Below are 20,656 nucleotides of genomic sequence, written 5' to 3' on the forward strand. Positions count from 1 at the left end.
ATGCCCTCTCACCACCTGGCATTTACATTCTGGCCAGTGGTAGTTGGTGCTTCCTCCAATGGCATTGGCAGGGCGGTCCAGACTTCCTGCTGTTGCCACTTACTGTGCAAATGTGCCTTATGGGTTTGCAATGCCCAGCACTGGTGCTGGGTTCCAGCTCTGGCACTAGAGCCAGATTGAATCAGGCCCTCACTTCTCAATAAACATGCATAGTCTTGCATAGCCTATTTTGTCCATTCTGTCTTTCTGGCCCATAAAAAGCTGCTTTTTATATACATATATTGTGTAGCATTTGGAGAAAATGATCAAAATGTTAAGGATCAAAACACAATTATACAATCTTAAGAATTGACCCAAATCAATGTAACAGTTAAAACAAATAAATTCTGAAGTCTTAAGATGAAATAGAGATACTGTGAGTTGCCAGTAACTCAATCCTTCTAGACTGCGTGCTTTAGAATGGAAATTTTTTTTCAGAACAAGCTATCTGAGAAATCAGTTTAGTACTGCAATCCTAGGTATACTTATTAGGAAGTGCATCCCATTGAACTGTGTGATTTGCTTCTTAGTACATATGCTTATCATGTTCCCTAAATTTGATCTAATCTATAGTGAGTTCTGTTCCTTGTTTTTGTTTCTTTTCCATAAAGCTAGTTTATGTAAGAAAGCATTATACCTAACCAGCTACATCATCTCTCTGTATCAAAGCTAGTTTGTAGCGTATTCAGTTTCCTATCCCTTGATGCTGACATTCCTGTTCTTGACCTTTCTAGCAAACTGTCCCACCAGCCTGTGCTGCTGTTCCTAAGGGATCCATATGTCTTGCCTACAGCCAACGGTAATCAAACCTGTCATCTGTTTACAGCTCTTTACTGATCTTGCCCTATACCACACAAACCACGCTGTTATTAATACGCACTGAGTCCAAATCCTAAGTTTGCCAACACATCAGCAGCTGTTATTTCAGAGTTATTTAAAATCAAAGCTGGGAGATGAAGTTTTTATGGGGGAAAAAACCAAGAATACTACAAATAAAAGAGAGACTAATTTAAACACACTGGTCTTCTAATTCTAGAATATTCCTATTCTGGAACAGATTACAGAACCATGAATTTCTGATCCAAATACATATGTTTACATATAATGCAATCCATTACAAAAAAAAAAACCTTTTAATTAAGAAAACTTCTTATATGTTTATATAATATCATTTTTCAAGATAACAAGGGATTATTTACCCAGGGTATATATGACTAATACTTTTTCATATAAGATTTTTCCAGATTTTTTCAGAATTTCCATTTGAGCCTTCCTACTAAATTAACAAAGAAAAGGATACAAAATGCATATTTCTGTGCAAATTCCTATACAAAATTAGTAAATATTCTAAGCAGAATTATTTCAATAGGCTTAGGCCTACCCAATCTACATAAAATAAAATCAAAACTAACCTCAGAATCATACTTTCTTATTTCTAAAGCAAACTTTTTTCTAAAGTTCTCAGATAATCAAATTCGCAAACGGCCCCTTAAGCCCTTCAAAGTTTTAAGATATTCTGAGACTTTCCCAAGCCTCAGAATGCCTTAAAAAGCATAAAAATGTCATTCTTGGTTTCCTGAAGGAAACTGGAAATAACATTCTTTTGGCTCTGTGAGCTTCTGTGAGCAATGGGCGAATGCACGCTGCATCTGCGGGCTTCAGAAAGCCCTGCGGAGGGGACCAGATTATAGCTCCCTTTTGGAGGGTTCAGGTGGGGCCTAAGTCTGTTCCAAGGGACCTACGTTGAGCCAGATCCACGGATGTAAAATCCACAGATAAACAGGCTTCACCTGTAAAAGGAATGTTAATGAAACATATTTTCAGCAAGATTCTCTGAGAAGTTAGCAGCTTCTTGCACATATTTCAGTGTAAATAGACTGGAATACACAGTTTGTGAGTTTGCATTAAGTAGAACATTTTTCCAGTGGAAAATTAAACACAGAATGTAGATCTGTTCTGTTTTGTGAAAGATAGGTGCAGCTGCAGGACTAATTGTCCACCAAAGCAGCATTTGTAACTAATTACAAAATTAGCTTGTAATGATTAGCTTGCACCACTGCTTTTCTGTTTTTCATGTTTTATTAAGTTTTACCATAGATCAATCTGTATTGTTATTCAGCTTACCTGTATTCAGTGAAGGAGTTTTTGGTAGTCCTGTTGCTGGAGAAAGGCTAGACGATCAAAATTGTTAGTCTTGATGTTGGCAAGATCACCTACATATTGGGAATTTGAACCCAAACTCTAGTGTTCCAACTGTACAGTCCTTGGGGTGGGAGGGCTGGATTCAGTTGAGTAGTTGTTTTGCAAGGCAGCACACACTCAACCCTCTATTCTGCATACGGATCTCTTGATTGCAGCCCATGGCCTCTAACCCTTAGCATCAAAGCAGGCAATGTTTGTTTAGACATAATTGAAAATACATAGCCTTTTCCAAATCACCGTGCATACTCTGGCATATGCATGGTTGCTTCTTTGAACAGATTTCACCATTCATTTTAGTGCATGTGTGTTGGGAGTTTCTGTCACATAGTGGGGATGATTGCATGCAACTGTTCCTCATATTACACTAACTACGGAACAGCTGTGTGCACCAGGTCTAGAATTGTCTTCCAACAGTTACCAATATCTATGATATTATGTCTCAACATGTTGAATAATTGTTGAAAAATAATGACTCAGGGCCCAATCCTATCCAATTTTCCAGTGCCGGTGCTGCTGTGCCTGTGGGGTATGCACTGCTTCCTGTGTTGGGGAGGCAGTTTTGGAGGCCTCCTCAAGATATGGGAACATTTGTTCTCTTACCTCGGGGCTGCATTGTGGCTGCCCTGGTAATGGAAAGTTGGATAGGTTTGGGCCCTCAGAGCCCAATCCTGTGGGCTCGAGCACCAGGGATTCAAGCATACCGCCAGCACTGGGTGTCACAAACATGCTGAAAGCACATTTGCAGCACCCAGCAAGGAGGGAGTGTCAGTACTGAGCCTCGGCACCAGGACAACACTAGTGAAGAGCCACTGATGGCATGTAGTACCGCCAGGTGGTGGTGCAGCTTTCTGGGATGGGGGGAGGCATTTTGGGGCAGGGGAAGGCAGAATAGGGGAGGGACCGGCCTGGGAGGGATGTGACCAGCAGAGGCCTCCTCCACCAGATCTTATGTGCCACATCAGGCTTCAAAGCCCAACATGGAGCTTCCCAAGTCTGCGCCAGCAAAATGGCTAGGACAGACTCAAGTCACCCCATTGTGGGAGCAGGGGCTTCACTCGGGAAAGGGGACAAAAGTCCCCCCAAGAAGACCTCTGGTGGCCTCCCTGGCCCCACTATTTACAGGGGTAGCTATTTCAGTGCCACTGTACATGGCATTACCAGGGAGGTTAGGACTGGGTTGCCTGTGGGTCTTTCATCCCCTGCCCTGGATTGCTTCCCTCATTTCAGTATCCACTGTAAAAGCGAAGGAACCAAGCATAGCCACTTTAGGTGCCCATTCAGGAGAAAAGCGGAGTAAAAATTGAATAAATAAATAAATAAATTGAATAAATGCCTGTTGAATAATATCAACACTGTTCATCTTAATTTGGACTTAACAGCTTCTTTAGGAATCACCAGCAATCTGCTGTCAAGCAGTATCAGGCCCATACATAATTTTGTCCAGCCTCTGAATGCAGTGAAAGATATAGACAGTTTTGCATGGTTCATCTTTCTCTTCCACCATTGCATTGATCACACCGGATGCAGGATGTGGGAGAAATTGGTACTTCTCGCCTTACTGAAGCTTTTTAGAATCAGAGAAGTAACTTCCACCCTTGTGTATTGTTTCCATCTGTTCTAAACCTGGCAGTAACATCAGATCCAAGTGTGGTCTTCCTCCCCTAAGCAATTGACTTCACTGGAGCCCAGAGAATGTTTTTATTCATGTCAGACAAGAATTTGTTAAATTCAGTGTCTGCTTTTCAGAAATATTAACAGCTATGTCTTGGAATCATGACTTATACTGAATATTCAGAGGGCTGTGAACTATAGATCAATGTTTGTTAAATAGGTGGGGTTTTTTGGTCTTAAGCCATTTCTGCCCAACATTGCATATATGCAACAGGGACCAAATGTGTACACCTGTGGTTAAAACATTTTGTTCTCATATCTCTCTCTCTCTCTCTCTCGTGAATTATAACAGGATAATTCTAATAGCATCTATGGAATACATTATAGGTACAGCCTATTTATCCACGTTAGTTCCGTTCCGTGACTTGGCGTGATTAACAAAAAACGCATTGTACTAAATCCCATAGAGTTACGCAAATACAGTCTACAGCCTGACACTTCCGGATGGAAGGAAACTAAGGCAGCTGTTATCAACCCCCTTCCTCCTTCCCCTTTCACGGGTGGGATCCTGAGCTTGCTTGGGAGTCCTCTGTGTCCCAGGCAGCCTCCCAACAGCACTGCAGGTTCTCCTCCTCCTCTTCGCCCTCCCTGGCCGAAGCCATCATGGGGAGAGAGAGAGCTCCACCTTGCTGTACCTGTTCTGGCTACAGAGGTTTTTGGTCCCCCCTTCCCCTCTTCAATCTCGGCTGGCTCAGGACTCCAGGAATGTTACTGTTCCTTCACAAGGGGAACCTCTTCCATGGCTCCAGCGCTATTTCCCTGCCTGGGCGAGGCAGAGCCTTTTCGCAGTGTTTTGAGCTGCCTGGAAACGGATCAAGATACCAGCTCAGGGCAAAGGAGGAAAAGGTGTGTGTGGCTTTTGGTAGCCCTCAGGCCCATTTGCAGATAAAAAATCTGTGGATAAATAGGCTGCACCTGGATGTGTTTATTTTTGTCACATTTGTGTATTCTCCGTTTGCTGTAGGTCTCTTCTTCCTGTCACTATGCAGTTTTCACAACTGTCTCTACAATGTTTTTAGATTCCTTTGCTTTTAGGAAGGTTGTCCCTTTAGGTATGACTTTTTGTAGGAAACCTGTCCCTTTCTGTTGACTGGATGCCATGTAGTGTGGCTGCTCGAAAGAAGCTTGTGTGACAGGGTAAGCCTCTCCGAGTCAACTTGAACTAAACAGTGCTGTAAACTACAATGGAAAAACTGCTGTGAAGTATTCCCAGTAGAAATCTTGGAATTCCTTCAAGTGTATTGAGATTTTGTTAGAAATTGAATTGCTAGTGTAATCCATCTTCCTTGTGAGAAAAGATTCAGATAAAGAGCTGGAGCCTAGCAGCATTAAGTATTAGAACATCCCTTTAAATCAATAAGCTACAAATCTGGCAGTGCATTCAGGCAATGCCCAGTGCTACACTAAAGTGCGTTTAGTGCTGAAACAGCATTACTAATAGCACAATCCTGAGTGTGGATAAGCATAGTGGTGATGCAGTATCCTAAATTACACTGGGTCTTGCCTTGTTAAGTTCTACAAAAACATTTATATTGTATTGACTTATGTAAGGAAGTAGTTTTTCTTCTCCCATTTTTTCCAGATGACTTTCCAAATGTAGTTATTGAAGGTGTTCTCCGTGGATTCTTTTATCCTGAACTACAGCCCAGGTAGAAAATGGGTCTGGATGGACAATAGTAACAGTCAAGCTTAGGTTTTACTGAAGCTCATGAAACCATGGAACATGACAACTATTGAGAAAGTTTAATGATGGACTATTCTCCCTTGTTGAATTTAATGTATCACTAATATTGCTGCTTTTTAAAGTAATTATGGAAAAAATGCTACTTCGTTATATTAACCAACTCTAAATATTTAAACTTTAAAAGGCTGACATTCTTACAAGTTACACTAACAAGTTTCATCATGTATTTGATTTTTTGTGTTTCTGTGTATGTATTAAATCAGTACACTAAACCTTTCCCAAAATGATATCCACTGCTGGCAGTGGAGACATAAAAGACATTGTAGCACATTGAAGAATGAAAAATGCAAATGTTTCAAAAATGACTGCCGAAATTAGAAATGCAAGTTAAACTTGAAGTATCATATCAGTATTTTCTGATGTCATTATTCATAACCACACTGTGTTTGGTAGGGAAACATTTATATGCTTAAAGTTTGGTTCAAAAAGAGCAGGGGTCTCCAAACCCTGGCCCAGGGGCAAGATGCAGCCCACAGCCAGCCTCTATTCAACCCACAGCCAGCCTCTTGTCCCCTGAAAGCCTCTGGCCCACTTGGCCAAACATAACGAACTGTGCTCTGGTTGCGTGGGTGTCCTAAGGGCCAGAGAGTGTGAAGGAGTGAGCCCATTCATTCATTTATTCACTCATGTAAGTTCCATCTCTTATTTATATAAATTTTATATTTTAATTTTTTTTCTGACCCCAACACCGTGCCAGATATTTGATGCGGTCCTCTGGCCAAAAAGTTTGGAGACCCCTGAAATAGAGCTTTAATTTTCTTCCGGATACTGCCCACAATCTTTGAACTTGCACCCAACACAGTTTGCTTGTTAAGCATAACTTTCCCATGTTAATTTACACTACTCTGCAATAGAAACAAAAAAGAACATGATTAACTAATAGAGGTCAGCTGTATAAAATGAACATATGCATATGTTTTGCAAGATGTTGGTACCCAAAATAAACAGTGACATTACAAACCATGTGTATTTTACTTATATTAATTTCCAGTCGGATAGTGTTTATTCAAAAGGGGACCTGCCCCAGGTGAACTCTTCTGTACATCCATGCTGTTCTATGGATCTTTAACCCAAGATCAAATCTCTGTATTATAGTCTCATCCAGAATTGTTTAAATTATTTGAGGCAACATAAGACTTGAACTTTTTCTTCTTGAAGCAGCAAAACCAGGGTAGCAGGAGGCTGCAATATGGACAGCCAAAACTCAGACCAAGAATCACACAATATTGTCAGGGAAGCCACCATTCTCAACCGGCTCAGAACAATCCCTTTCTGTCTTCCTGTCCTTATATGACAAAGTTAATTCTTCTTCATGGCATTTTAATATTATAGTGGTCAAGTTTAAGAGTATAGATTTACATTAATGTATTCCAGGCTTTCCTGTAGTTTCACTCTGATGTCTACAGCCATCCCCAATGTTTTTAAATATACTATATATATTTTTATAATTTATTATTACTTTAGTCATAAACATTCTTACTTGCCAGTAAATGCCATTGAAAGCACTAAGATTGGCTTCCCAAAAATATGGTTAGAAGCCAAATAAGAAATCAGGTTCCAAACTAACAGCCCAACCCTAACCAACTTTCCAGCACCAATGTAACTGCAATGCAGTCCAGAGGTAACAGAACACTTGTTCCCTTACCTTGAGGAGGTCACTGTGACTACCTCCTCACCACAGAACCACTGACACAGCTGCATCAGCACTAGAAAGTAGCTTAGGAATGGACTGTAAGACTTTTAAATAATCAAGTTTGTGCACCCCAGCATTTATCCTTCACCATTATCTCTTTGTTTAGAAAGCAATGGCTGTCTGGACCCTAGAGCATGAATACACTGACAATATATCTTAAAGATATTATTATTATTATTATTATTATTATTATTATTATTAACAACAACAACAACAACAACTAGGTATTTGTATACCACCTTTCTGGTCATCGGATTACTCCTCTGACTTTATTCAAGGCGGTTTACATAGGCAGGCGTTTCTAAATCCCTCAAGGGAATTTTTGCAATCATAGAGGTTCTCTCTTTCAAGAACCAACAGCATTTCAGAATGGATCTTCCTGGTTTGGTCTCACTTCTGGCCTCCAGTTCTCCCACGCAGGTTGACAAGCAGCTCCATCTCTCACTTGGGCAGCCAAGACGCTTCTTGCTCACACCAAGAGCAGGTGGAATCACTCAACTCGGCTTGTCAGCTGCTTCAAGGACTCGCCATTCTCAGCAGTTCAGGGACCTTCTGATGTTATCTTTGGGCTAACGGGAGCTCTACCCTCTAGACCAGACCTCCTGCCCTAGTTAAAAGATAACTAGTAGCTGTTACAGATGCTTTGCAAATAAGACATTTTTAGAAAACAAAGTTATTCCAACAGCTTAAGTTTAATGTCTATATAAAATATCAAACATCTGAACATATCAATAGGTAAAAAAACAATTCTTACATGGTAACATAATATAGTTGTAACACTAATATGTTTGTATTTTGCATATCTTGCATTTCAACATATTGAAACAGTTATTACAAATCACAGAAGTACTGTGTGTTTATTTTTGCAAGAAAGTCTGTTTGAAGAAAAAAAACATCCTTTTCATAAAGGGTGTCCATAATGTAACATAACAGAAAGAAGACTCCGGGTATCCTTGATGTTAGGAAAAGAGGAAATGCTGAACCATGCATCCAAAGCAGAGGCATTTCTTCTTTTCTACTGAGAGACTTCTAAAATTAGGAAAGTAGCACAAGGTGTAGCTTTAGAGAGGCTAGTTGAGGCCATAAGAGTATACTTCCCATTCAAAAATTCCTGCAGGAGAACACTTTAGTTTTCCCAGAACATCTGTACTATATCTATTGACAGTTCAGTCCTTTGCATGTCTCCATGGAGAAGTAAGCCTCCACTGAGTTCAGTGGGACTTACCCCTATAAAAAACTTGTATGGCAACTGCAGCCTAAATTTATTAGGGGCCCAATCCTATCCAACTTCCCAGCATTTATGCAACCATGCCAATGGGGTATGTGCTGTATCCTGAGGTGGTGTGGCAGTCCTGGAGGCCTCCTCAAGGTGAAGGGAACTTTTATTCCCCAACTTTGGTTCTCTGCTGCAACTGCATTTGTGCTGGAAAGTTGGATAGGCTTGGGCCCCAAGTCTGTTTGCAAATCCTTAATTATCAAAAACGAAACATGACCAAAGAGGGAGAAGGAGCTTTTAATGCTTTTGGTAGAAGCATTGTATAAATCTTCAAAGTATAGGAAAACTGGCTCGTTTTCAATAACATGAATCAATATATTCTTAATTTTTTTATTACACTATCTCCCGGGATGAGGGCAATAGCATAATCTTTAGTGTTCCTTGATTTAGCACCCAGATTTTTAATACTCATAACACAGTGTTTATCCTCTGTTGTTCCTCTATTTGTCTTGCTGTCAACTTGTCCAGTCATCTACTTCAACCACAAATGGTTCTTTTACATCTATTTTCCCACTGTTGACAATCACACAATCTTGAAGAGGACGGTCTTCTTCATCTGTTGTTTGAAGCTCTATGCTGTGCACTGCAGACTAATAAATAGAGGTTTTTAACAAAAAGAAACAAAAACCAAGATCTCTTGTCTCAACTGCATATAAATAAGATGTTTACTGAAGAATACACCTTTATTCCTATTCTCTCTCCACCTACCATTGGATGCTGCCTAATACCAAGTCAGATATTTGGTCTCTCTAGACTTTTTGTACTGACTAGCAGTGAGTTTCAGACAGGTAGCCTTTCCCAGCATAACTTGGAGCCAGCAGGGATTCTGCATACAAAATGTATGCTCTTTCAATGAGCTTATAATGAGCAAACCCTGCAGCTAAGAGCATAACCAAAAACATTTCTTTGTGCCTGAATGAAAGTTAAATCCAAATTGGCATTTCCTTCAGCTGTTGAGAATAACCTGTTATCAATGAAATGGTTTCTAGCCATTGGCTAAAAAGTCAGATAAATCATTTCAGGTTTCCACATATATTTAAGATCATGAGAAATGGGGGGGGGGACTACAGCAGAATGGCAATGACATACACAGATGCGACATTATAAAAACTGAGGGTTGGCCTAAGAATTCAATATAGGCGGCCTGCGTTACCTGCAGATTCGGAACCCACAGATTTAATCACTTGTCAGTTTCAAACCCGTGGAATAGGTTCAACCTGTACTTTCTGGAGGTGACAGCAGCTGTGCTCTGGTCGCATCCAGAGGACTTTGTGAGGGCCAAGGATAGCTCTCCAGCCCTCATAATGCCTTTTAAAAGCATAAAAAATGTCACTGCCAGTTTTGCTGAAAAACTGAAAGTGGCTTTTTGGCCTAAGCAGCCATTCTGAACCCCGCAGAGGCCATGGGCGAACACGTGCCCTCAGCAGGGCTCAGAACTTCCGGAGGCGAAGGGATCACAGTTCCCCTCACCTCCAGAAGGTGCGCAGGGGTGGCCGGCACCCACTGAACTGCAGGTAATTGAAATTGCAGATATGGGATCTGCAGATACGGAGGCCTCCTGGAATCAATTGCTATAAACAAATCAATTACTATAGCAAAATGGCAGCAACACAGACAACTGTTAGGTATGCTTTTAAGGTTAACAATATCCTATAGCCAAGGTACTGTTTCAAAATAACGAACAAAACTAATGTATGTGTGTGTTTTTTTAAAAAGCCTACCATTCCATCAATGACTTTTCCAAACACTACATGCTTCCCATCTAGCCAACGAGGTCTTGTCACAGCAATGAAGAACTGCGAACCATTAGTATCTGGGCCCGAATTAGCCATGCTAACCCATCCGATGCCATAGTGCTTGAGTTTAAAGTTTTCATCTGGGAACCTATCTCCATAGATGCTCACTCCTGAGAAACAAGATATGAGGATCAGAAGAAGGAAATAGAAAAAGCAAGATTTTAAAGATCATTCCAACTTGTTTAGAAAGTTTTAAACTGCAAGGCGACAACCTCATAGCTCCCTACACAGCACCAGCCATCAAGGCAACCAAAGGAAATTTTCTAAATATTTCCCACTTCTTGCTTAGAAGGCTCAGTTTCATTTCTGTTCTGAGATTGCTCTGTTGTCCTATTTTTTTTTAAGGTTAATTTTTTTTAAGGTTTTTTTTTAAGGTTAACTTTGATTTTGTTTTGACTCCAAATATTGCAAATCACTTTGGATGCTTCCATCTTGAAGGGGAAAGGTGGGCTAATAAGATTGACTGACTGATTGATAAATATATAAATCACTGCATCATTTAAAACTGATGGGGTTAATACCACTTTTGGTACAAGGGGAAGAATCACAGTATGCAACTAAGCTGACTCCTGTTCCTATACCCTTGCTATCCTTTCTCTCTTTGGTGAACTCCAGAGCACACCACAGAACAATGGGGTTCCAGCATATACACTAGACAAATTTGTCAATTAAAAAATGACTAATAATCTAACAATAATTTTGTAAATAGCACTATCAAAGGTTAGCAGTTCTCTACATTCATAGGATAGTACTATTATTGTCAAGGTATAAATCCACAAACTACTGGGTATGTACATCTACTCATGCCTACTTGCCCAGCAGATAAGAAAAGAAGGTGAGAAAAGAGGGAAATAGATTTAGGTTACACCCGGCTTCCCAAATAAGTGACTGACAGTGGCAAAGCTACCAGCATGCATCAGAGGTTGGTTTTGTGGTGAAGGTAATTTTTCAACTGACCTTTCCTCCAAGGAGATCAGGGTGAGAGGTACATGGTTCTCCCGCCACTACCACTACAAGTTTCCCCTCACAAACAACTCTGTGGGATAGGTTAGGCTAGCAAACAGTAACATTTCTAAATATAATTTAACGTAATGTATTTCAATATAACTGAATATTATACAATAACATATTATGCATTCTGATTTTTTAATGTTGATGATTGTAGCTTGTTAACCATTTTGGTGTTTGATACTAACTTGACTGCAGAGTTCTATGTGTGTGTAAAATACATAAGGGAAAATTTTATTTTAAAAAAATACAGCATTACCTCCAGTGCCATCTCCAGCTGTGAAGTCACCTCCTTGAATCATGAAATCTTTGATTACACGATGAAATTTACTTCCTTTATATCCAAAACCTTTCTGAGGGATAAAGCTCAGAATTACACAATTGTAGTTTTGTAAGCTCCTACACACATCATAATGAAGAGAGTAACAGCCCAATCCTATCCCTACCCACACTTTCCTGGGAGCAAGCCCCATTGACTCTAATGGGACTTACTTCTGAGTAGACATGCATAGGATTGGGCTGTAAGTGTTTCAAAGACTAGGTGTTTTCCAGAACAAACAGCTAATAAGCTGGCACCATACATACTCATAGGTTACATAGGAACCTGCCTTATATGGGGTCAGACCTAGGTCAGTATTATCTACACCAGGGGTGTCCAAACTTTTTGGCAGGAGGGCCACATCAACTCTCTGACACTGTGTCGGGGGCCAGGAAAAAATAGAATTTACATTTCAAATTTGAATAAATTTACATAAATGAATATATTAGATGTGGAACTTATATGAATGAATGAAGGTCTTGCAATAGCTCAAGGCCTATAAAATACCTTGCACAAAACAGGCCAGTCTTTCCTTTGCTGCCACTGCTGCATCACAGATGTGAAACAGCAAGCAGTGGAGGGAGCCCTTGTCCCACAGCTCATGCAAGAGGTCGAACAGTTGGCCATCACGCTGAGAGCAGTTGCATCAGGCCAGCACAGGCTCCAGCAAGTCTCCGGAGGAACAGAGGCTCATTGGAGACTGGGGTCTCCCTGAGGGCCAGACTGAGAGTCCTCGAGGGCCACAAGTGGCCCCAGGGTCAAGGTTTGGGCACCCCTGGTCTACACTGACAGTGGTGGCTCTCCAGGGTTTCAGACAATACTTTTTGAACCTACTGGGGGACACCAGGGATTAAACCCAGGACTTTCTCTAGGTAAATCATGGGCTGTATCACTGAACTATAGACCCCACTTGGAAACCCAATGAGATTACTCCCGCTGAAATTTGCGTAAGACAGCAGGCTGAGAAATATATACAACTGTGTAATATTTATAAAGGCTAGTATTATGGCAAGATAAAAAAAGAAACTTGCAAAGCAAAACTGCTTTATGCTGCAGTAATGAGTTACAAGTAAAACATATTACATTCAAGTTGTAACATACATTATACCCATTATGTAAAAATGATCTCCCCAATTTTAATTAATTGGCTTAATAAATGATTCTACATGGTTATGGCTATAGCTTTGAGACTGACAAGTCACTAGGGCAGTGGTTTTCAAACTGGGGCGTTGTAATTTAAGGGGCAGGAGGAGGCAGTGATGTGATTCCCAGGATCACATCGCTAAGGGGGCTGCAGGGGCTTGGCTGGACTTATCAGAGCCTTCTGCAGCCTCCTGAGGGTGCGGGGAGCCCTGTGCAACCGTCTGCAGAGCTCCCCAGGCTTCTAAAAGTGAAAGTGGAGGGATCACACTCCACTTCCAGTTTTGCAGACACTGGTGCAGGGCTCCCTGCACCCCCGAGAGGCTGCAGGAGGCTCTGGTAAGTCCAGCCAAGCCCCTACAGCTCCCTTAGCGGTGCAATCCTGGGGATCACCTCGCTGCCTCCCCTCACCCCTGCAAAGAATTACTGCAGGACTTGAATTCCCTTAGAGTTTGAAAATAGCTGCACTAGGGGGGGTCTCCATCTTTTTTCGGGGGGGGGGAGTTTTCATAATGGCTTTTCAAGCAACTGTTTGAGAAAGTTTGGTCCAGCTTTTGAGAGAACAAACTGTTAACAAACATTGCACAGAAAAAGGAAAGGCAGACAGGAAGAGGATGGTTCTTTCTCCAAAAAAACAGAGGCCACTAGAGGAATATAAACAGATTACAATTTTTCTTAAATAGGTGTTTTGTAAAGTAGCTGCAGTATTTTTCCTTTTTAAATTACAGTGAAAACAAGTGACTTACTTCTCCAGTTGCAAGTTGAACAAAGTTTTCTACTGTCTTTGGTACCACTTTTCCAAACAAGCCAATTACAATCCTGCCAACATCTTTTCCACCAATCTGTATGTCGAAGAATACCTGAAGGATTTCAGAAATTAAATAAAAACATTGCAAATACGATAAAACAACAACATTCAAGACAAATTGTTTATACAGCTATCTCTGAATTTGCCATGAAAGTGCTAGTTGGGAATGCCACCCAGAATTGTTTTTAATATGCAATGAAACTACAGATTTGCGGAATCCTGGAGTTGGAAGATACCTGGGATCAGTCACATAACCGAGGGGGGTCACAACCTCAGGCGGCACCTTGCACAGCAGTGGCAATGCCACCCCTGCAGTCCTGCCTCCTCTCACTCGCACAACAGCACTGACACTGGCTTCAGCTACCACAGAAAACAGGCAGCATCACTCCTGAGGCAAACAATTGCATCCAGACTGTGCAGCCACCACAGCCAGTCTTGGTACAATCACTGGGAGTAAGGCTGCACACTTCCAAGAAAGCAGAAAGCATTGCTCCGAGCTGCATGATCACACCTGGACTGGAAGTAATTGTGGTAACATCATCATGTCACCACAATTACTTCCGGGTCAGGTGGGGGTGGCTACTAGAGGTATGCCCCGGGGCAGCACAGGACTGAGCTACACAACTGCCTTGGAGAGCAATCAAAATCATCTTGTCCAGTTGTTCTCACACATTAAGCACCGGGTCCCACTTTTCAGAATGAGAATCTGCCAGGACCCACTAGAAGTGTTGTCATGACTGGAAGTGACATCATCAGGCAGGGAAATTTCTAAGAATCCTAGGCTGCAATCTTACCCATACTTACCCAGGAGTGAGTCCCATTGGCTATCATTGTTAAAAGAATATACATAGTAGCCTGTTCAAAGTACAGAGCTGTAACATTTCCCCAAATGCAGTCACATACCATGGTAGCATCAAGTCTAATATATTAAAAATAAAATATTGAAATGAGTGGAGACCCACCTGAAATTGGCTCATGACCCACCTAGTGGGTCTTGACCCACAGTTTGAGAAACACTGATTCTAGTCCAATCCCCTGCTCAGTGGAAGCAACTACAGTATCCTGACAGATGGCCATCTAGCCTCCGCTTAGAAAACTTCCAATGACAGAAGACCAATGACTACAAAAGGCAGACTATTCCAATGTCAGACAGCTCTAACAGTTAAGAAATTCTTCCTCATGCCTAAATTTACTTCTCTCCAATTTAAACCCATTGGTCCTAGAAACTACTAAAAACAAGCCCTCCCTTTTTTCTATGCAATAGCCTTTCAGAGAGTTGAAATTGGCTATCTTCCCTAAGTGCTCCCTTCCTCTGGCTAAACCTACCAATCTCATTTAACCTTTCCTCATAGGACTTGGTTTCCACCCCTCACTATCCAAGTTGTCCTTCTCTGAACTTGCTTCACTTACTCACAATAGTGTTCAAATGTGGTGTCCAAAACTGGATGCAGCATTCCAAGTGAGGTCTGACCAGTGCAGTAGAGTGAGGAACAGAACTCTCTCTGCTAATACAGCCAGCAATAGATTTACTTTTTTTGCAGCTGCATCACACTGCTAGCTCATATTCAACTGACAGTCCACTAAAATACCTAGATTATTTCATACATGCTGCTACCAAGCTTAATCTCCTCAATTTTGTTACTTGTGCACCTCTGATTTTTTTTTATTCCTATATCTGGGACTTTACACTTCTCTCTATTGAACTTCATATGTTGGTATAGGACGGTGGAGCCTGTCAAGATGATTTTAAATCCTAATTTGGTCTTGCAGGGTGTTAGCTACCCACCCCCTCAGATTTATATCATCTGCAAATTTGATAAGCATTGCTTCTATGCCAGTTCCCAAACTTTTTAGCATCAGGACCCACTTTTTAAAAAGACACTATCAGGACCCACCAAGGTTTACCAGACTTTTAAAAAAGAAAATCTAGAAAAATAGTATTTTATTTATTTATAAGTAATAGCAACAAAAAAAAAAGACCCTCAAACATTTATCTCCCTATACTTACACATGCTTGCAAACTGCAGGAGGTAATTAGCAGCTACAGTATCTGAATTTTGAATACCCTGAGGGCTTGAGGCAATTAGTTATCTGATCTTTCCATCACCCTTTGGCAACCCACCAAAAATCTGATCATGACACACTAGTGGGTCCCAATCCACAGTGACCCATCCAATCCAAAATATTGAACAGCACATGACCCAAGACATAGCCTTGTGACACTACACTCAAAACCTCCAGGTTAACATAATAGCACTCATTGAGAACAGTTGTTCAACCAGCTTGAAATCCACCTAACAGTAGCACCACTGAGCCTATGTTTTACCATTTTATTCACAATATTATGGGAGACCTTCTCAAATGCTTTGCTAAAATCTTGGTAGAATGTGGCCACAGTCATTGTCATTCTTTTTCAGAGCTTGCTGACATTTTCATTCCTGACAATCCTGGAAGTACCCCATTACCACTATGGCTTGTCTCTTCAAGAACGCAGTAAACAGTTTTAGGAACGCATTCTCCATGACTTCAGCATGACAAGGTGTTCCACAGTAGACTCCCACAATAGTATAACTCTTATTCCTCTCACTTTTTAATAAGGCACCAGTTCATCATGCAATAAGGCAACAAGTTTCAGTAAGTGTGAGCATCCTCTGATAACCACAGAATATTCATCTTGCTGTCATCTTCTTACCTGTACCTAATCAATTCTACAACTTTCTGCAAAAAGAGGTTTATTACAGTATTTATAAAATCATGCACAGACCTGAATTCAGGCTCCAGTGACTGCCTACTGCCTTGAAAGCAAAACACAGAGGAATATTAAATTGAGATGAATGATCTGTGTTAATTGATACCAGAACGTCAATCCTTTTCTGCACGTAAGGTACAATTTATACTAGCTGATCTCATAGTACCTGTTCTCCAAACAAAGCACTTCTTCAAGAACAGAACATGTCAGGAAAACAGAACACAAGGGAGAGGTGGCAAAGCAGTGAGGAGATCCAGCTTGCAAGACAAAAAGCATTTTTCAGATCTGGGGGTCAGAGGTAGAGACCCTGAGCTCAGAAATACAGATGGCAAAATACTGCCAAATTGATTGCATATGCTGCAAAACAAGCATAAACATTAAGTTATATTAGAAGGAAGCATAAATATATCCATTAATCTTTTCAGTCTTTTTTCTTAAATGCCCATTTAAAACAAAAAATCTGGGTTGCTCATCAATTGGTGCTGATAGGATGAAACTTGCTATTTATTATAACTACTACTTCTATAAGGGACTTAAAATCCCCTCCAAGGTCTGCAGATCTTCAAATGCTGGTGCACACCTGGTTTGGGCTCCCTTGTAACTGAATTAGCTGAAGAACAGCTGTCCCAGTTACCTAGCATAAGCAGGCACAGATTTTAAGAAGATCTGCAGATTTACAGGATAACAATTTATTTTCTGATGAATACACAATTGCTTTTGTGAAGTAATAAGGGAAGTACTAGATGTTACAAAGAACATGAAGATGCCGCTATTTCAAGTCTCTTTGTTCCCCTTTCTGGTTAAGTTGAGTATAATACAATATACCAGTGTTCTTCAGCCTGTGGGTATGGGGTCACGAAGCCTCATTTTGGGGGTCAAAGAAACCTTCCAAAGCCTGTGCAAGAGGGCTTGGATCCAATTCAATAATGGCCTTGTCTTATCAAAATTGAACTCTTGATCTAATCCTGCACAGCTATTTCTCACCGCCTTGCCCTAAGGCCTACCCTGCTTAAGCTGCTACCTTACAAGATTGTTGTGAAGATGCAAGAGGTAGGGGAAAATGGGGCGAGCAGGAGGTAGATGACAATAGGGGCAGATCATGTCCTGGGCAGGGGGGGGGGAGGAATTGGCAGTGGGTCCTCAGTCTCATCCTTCAGTTATTTATTTATTTATTTATTGGGGTTGCAACACAAGAAAGGTTGAAGATCACTGCAATATATGACATCATCTCACTGTGAATTCCCAGCATTGCCTCACATCACTGGCCATCAGTAGTAAGTGAAAAGGAAGCATAGCATGGACATCAAGTCACAAGTTGTGTCATATACAACTTTACAAGGAGGAAAGGATTATGAAGCAGCAGCATCTGTCATATCCCAACTTCAATTTACAAAAACAGAAGACACTTCCAATTACACAAGAGGTTGGAGTTTTTGCTCTAAGGAGTTTTCCCCCTTTCCTCAGCAGCTTCCTATTGCACACAATGCATTGCTCCAGTGAGCCTCCAAACTCTCAAGAGTGGATTTCAGATGCCACAGGAGACTACTCAGAGCAGGGAAAGTTTCTGTACAGGAACGTCTTACATATGTACTACGGTTAGGATATTACCCTACATCATTTGGAGCATCTAACTTGACCTTAAGGATTCTGCAAACATCGACCTACAGTCAAAGAAGAAAGTAGAAGACACACTTTGATTTGACCTGGCTCTGACATACAATGCAAGCAACTAGATCCATGCAAGTAATTAAAGATCTGTGGGGAATTTTTCACTGTATGCATGTGTATTTCCTAAAATATGAGGGTTTTTTCACAGCAGGGATGGTTAAAAGCCAAAATATCTCAAGAAGAGGAATATTAGTTCCATAAATGTGATTCTGAAGAACATCTCAGCACTGGCCCTGCTGGTAGTGGATGGTAGATATTAAGAGCACAATCCTAACCAAGTCTACTCAGAAGTAAGTCCTATTTTGTTCAGTGGGGTTTACTTTCAGGAAAGTGTGGTTAGGATTGCAGCCTAAATCTGGGATTTTTCCTTCTATCTCATCAAGAAAAGTCCCCATTATAGTTATGCATTTCAGAGTAGTGGTTCTTCACATTTCCAAGAAAGAATAGTCCTGGCTGCCTCCATAAAGACAAGCAGCCATGAGCAAGATACTCTATATGGGACTATCTGTCCCTGTAGATCAGAGAGACATCTCTGCACTGTGTACTGGGAATGAGCTTCATCAGGATCCCAGACTCATCAAGCAGTCCATACAAACTAAAAGTTACTTTCTCATGTGCCCAGTGAGCTTGTCATCAGTAAGATGAAAGGACCTCCAATCTAAAGGACACTCAGTTACCCAGGGCTCTAGACAAAGGAGGAAGATAACCATCTCCTAACCCTTACTTTCATCAACATCAGTATGAAAGTAGGGAGTCCTTGTCTATCTGGAAGAAAGTACACCTGCACAAGATTTTTCCACACTTCCTGTTTTCAAAACTACATGTGAAAACATTCTTGGAAGCAAATCACTACCAGATTGCTGTCAAGACTGTGAAGCATGAGCTTCATCTCTGTGGAGTGGAATCTGGAAGCATAGGGACAGGAAGCTCAAGTCACTCCTGTTTCCTCCTTTGTCGAGTCTCTAAATTGCCTGAAGCAGCTCTCAGGGTCTGCTTTCAGCCACTTTATGCTGACAGAGCCTTGCTTAAGCAGAAAGCACACACAAAGTCCAACACTTGTTCCTGAACACTGTCACCTTTATGTCATTGTCCTTGCCTTCTGTGTTCATTAATACATTCATTCAATGAATGAATTTGCTCATTCATTAATACTGGACACTTTTCCTTGTGTTAAAATATTAAGACATGCTGAGGAGCATCAAATGCAACCAGCACCTAGCCATGGTGTTCTCGAGGAGGAAAGCGGCTCTGCACCTTTACTAATGCCAACTATGGTGTCGTGTCCAATATATATTACTTTCATACAATGCACAGATATGACCACCCAATGTGGATTGTGACATGGCACAACATCCTCCTCCTCCAAAAACATAATTAATCAAGATTTCCACATCCCAGAACTGTCTGGAGTACACCCCCAGCCTGTAGCATAACTAGAGGGGGTGCAAAGCACTAAGTCATGCAGGGAGCCTCACTGGGCCAAGGGCCCACTGGTACAAGGGCCCACCCCCTTTGGAGCCATCCCACTGCCTGGAATGGTTCCAATGGAGAGGAGCCCCTTGCACCTGTGGTGAGGCTCCCTGCGAGACTTAGAGCCCAATCCCGTGCATGTCTACTCAGAACTCACTAGAGTCCATGGGGCTTACTCCCAGGTAAGTGTGGACAGGATTGCAGTCTTACAGCCCAATCCAATCCACACTTTCCTTGGAGTAAGCCCCATTGACCCTGATGCGTCTTACTTTTGAGTAGACCGGCATAGGCTTGGGCTCATTCGCGCTTTGCACCCCCTCTAGCTACGCCACTGCCCCCCAGCCCACCTTCCAGGTGGCCAGCAGTTCTTGAGGGGGCGGGTGGGGCAGGGCTCTTGTGCCTCCGTCTGCAACAAAGAAGCCGAATTCCAAGTGGTGGCGTGGCAGTGGGGGGCCTGCTGCCAAGGCAGGAAGGGAGGCAGCCCTGAGCCATCACGTGCTTTCAGGCAGCAGCGGGTGAGGCGGAGACGCTCCCCTGCGCAGGCACTTTGGAGAGCCTCAGGAAGTTTCCTCGGGCTGACCAGCTGGTCTGGAGCGGGAGTCACCTTGTGGGTCACGGTGGGTCCTCGCTTCCTGAAGCCCCCGGCCCCCGGCAGGCGCCCCAAGACGCACGCGAAGGCGCCCAGCAGCAGCAGCAGCTCGGGCCAGCAGGGCGAGCGCGCTGCGGGGCGGCCCATCCTCACCCCAGCGCCGGACTCGGAACGCCAAAGCGGCGGCTTCCCAAGCGCCTGCGCGGCGCTCAGCATCCAGCTGCTTCTCCCGGCTGACACTGTGGCAGGAGGCGGGGCTGGGCTGGGCAGGGCGCTTCTGGCTCCGTGGCGCACGGAACTAGGGGGCGTTTGCGTCTCGAGCGACCCCACCCCGGAGGGGGGTGAGAAGAGGAGGCGTGGAGGGGTCCCACGGGGGCTTCACCCCCCAAAGGACAGTCCTCAGTCTTTGCCAGCTGGTGGCACAGCGCAACCCCAGGCGTGTCCACAGGAGTGACAGCCCAATCCTAGCCACACTTCCCTGGCA

General features: G+C 42.4%; 2 protein-coding genes across 2 annotated transcripts in view; one reads left to right on the top strand and one right to left on the bottom strand.

Moving 5' to 3' along the window:
• The window catches only part of SNX24 (sorting nexin 24), a 102,483-nt gene extending 95,872 nt beyond the window's left edge, over positions 1–6,611 (top strand). Inside the window, exons 6-7 of the mRNA XM_066616375.1 lie at positions 774–838; positions 5,495–6,611. Of these exons, the coding sequence (XP_066472472.1) occupies positions 774–838; positions 5,495–5,565 (136 nt within the window). The 3' untranslated portion in view covers positions 5,566–6,611. The remainder of the gene's footprint in view (positions 1–773; positions 839–5,494) is intronic.
• Positions 6,612–7,575: 964 nt separating this feature from the next.
• PPIC (peptidylprolyl isomerase C) lies at positions 7,576–20,391 on the bottom strand. Its single transcript, XM_066613876.1, has 5 exons — positions 20,188–20,391; positions 13,635–13,748; positions 11,689–11,782; positions 10,347–10,531; positions 7,576–9,215 (listed from the first exon to the last, which is right to left on the bottom strand). Exons 1-5 carry the CDS (start codon positions 20,386–20,388, stop codon positions 9,081–9,083), a joined length of 729 nt encoding a protein of 242 aa, XP_066469973.1. The 5' UTR covers positions 20,389–20,391; the 3' UTR covers positions 7,576–9,080.
• Positions 20,392–20,656: the final 265 nt, after the last annotated feature.

Source organism: Tiliqua scincoides, chromosome 2, assembly GCF_035046505.1.
Source record: "Tiliqua scincoides isolate rTilSci1 chromosome 2, rTilSci1.hap2, whole genome shotgun sequence".
NCBI classification, from domain to species: Eukaryota; Metazoa; Chordata; class Lepidosauria; order Squamata; family Scincidae; genus Tiliqua; species Tiliqua scincoides.

Excerpts from the sequence above, each read along its gene's own strand:
- PPIC (XM_066613876.1), bottom strand. The coding sequence starts at position 20,388 with ATGCTGAGCGCCGCGCAGGCGCTTGGGAAGCCGCCGCTTTGGCGTTCC. Across the intron at positions 13,749-20,187 it reads GACCCACCGTGACCCACAAG|GTATTCTTCGACATACAGAT; the intron begins GTGACTCCCGCT and ends GAAATCCTTCAG. Across the intron at positions 9,216-10,346 it reads GAAAAGTCATTGATGGAATG|TCTGCAGTGCACAGCATAGA; the intron begins GTAGGCTTTTTA and ends TCTATTTATTAG.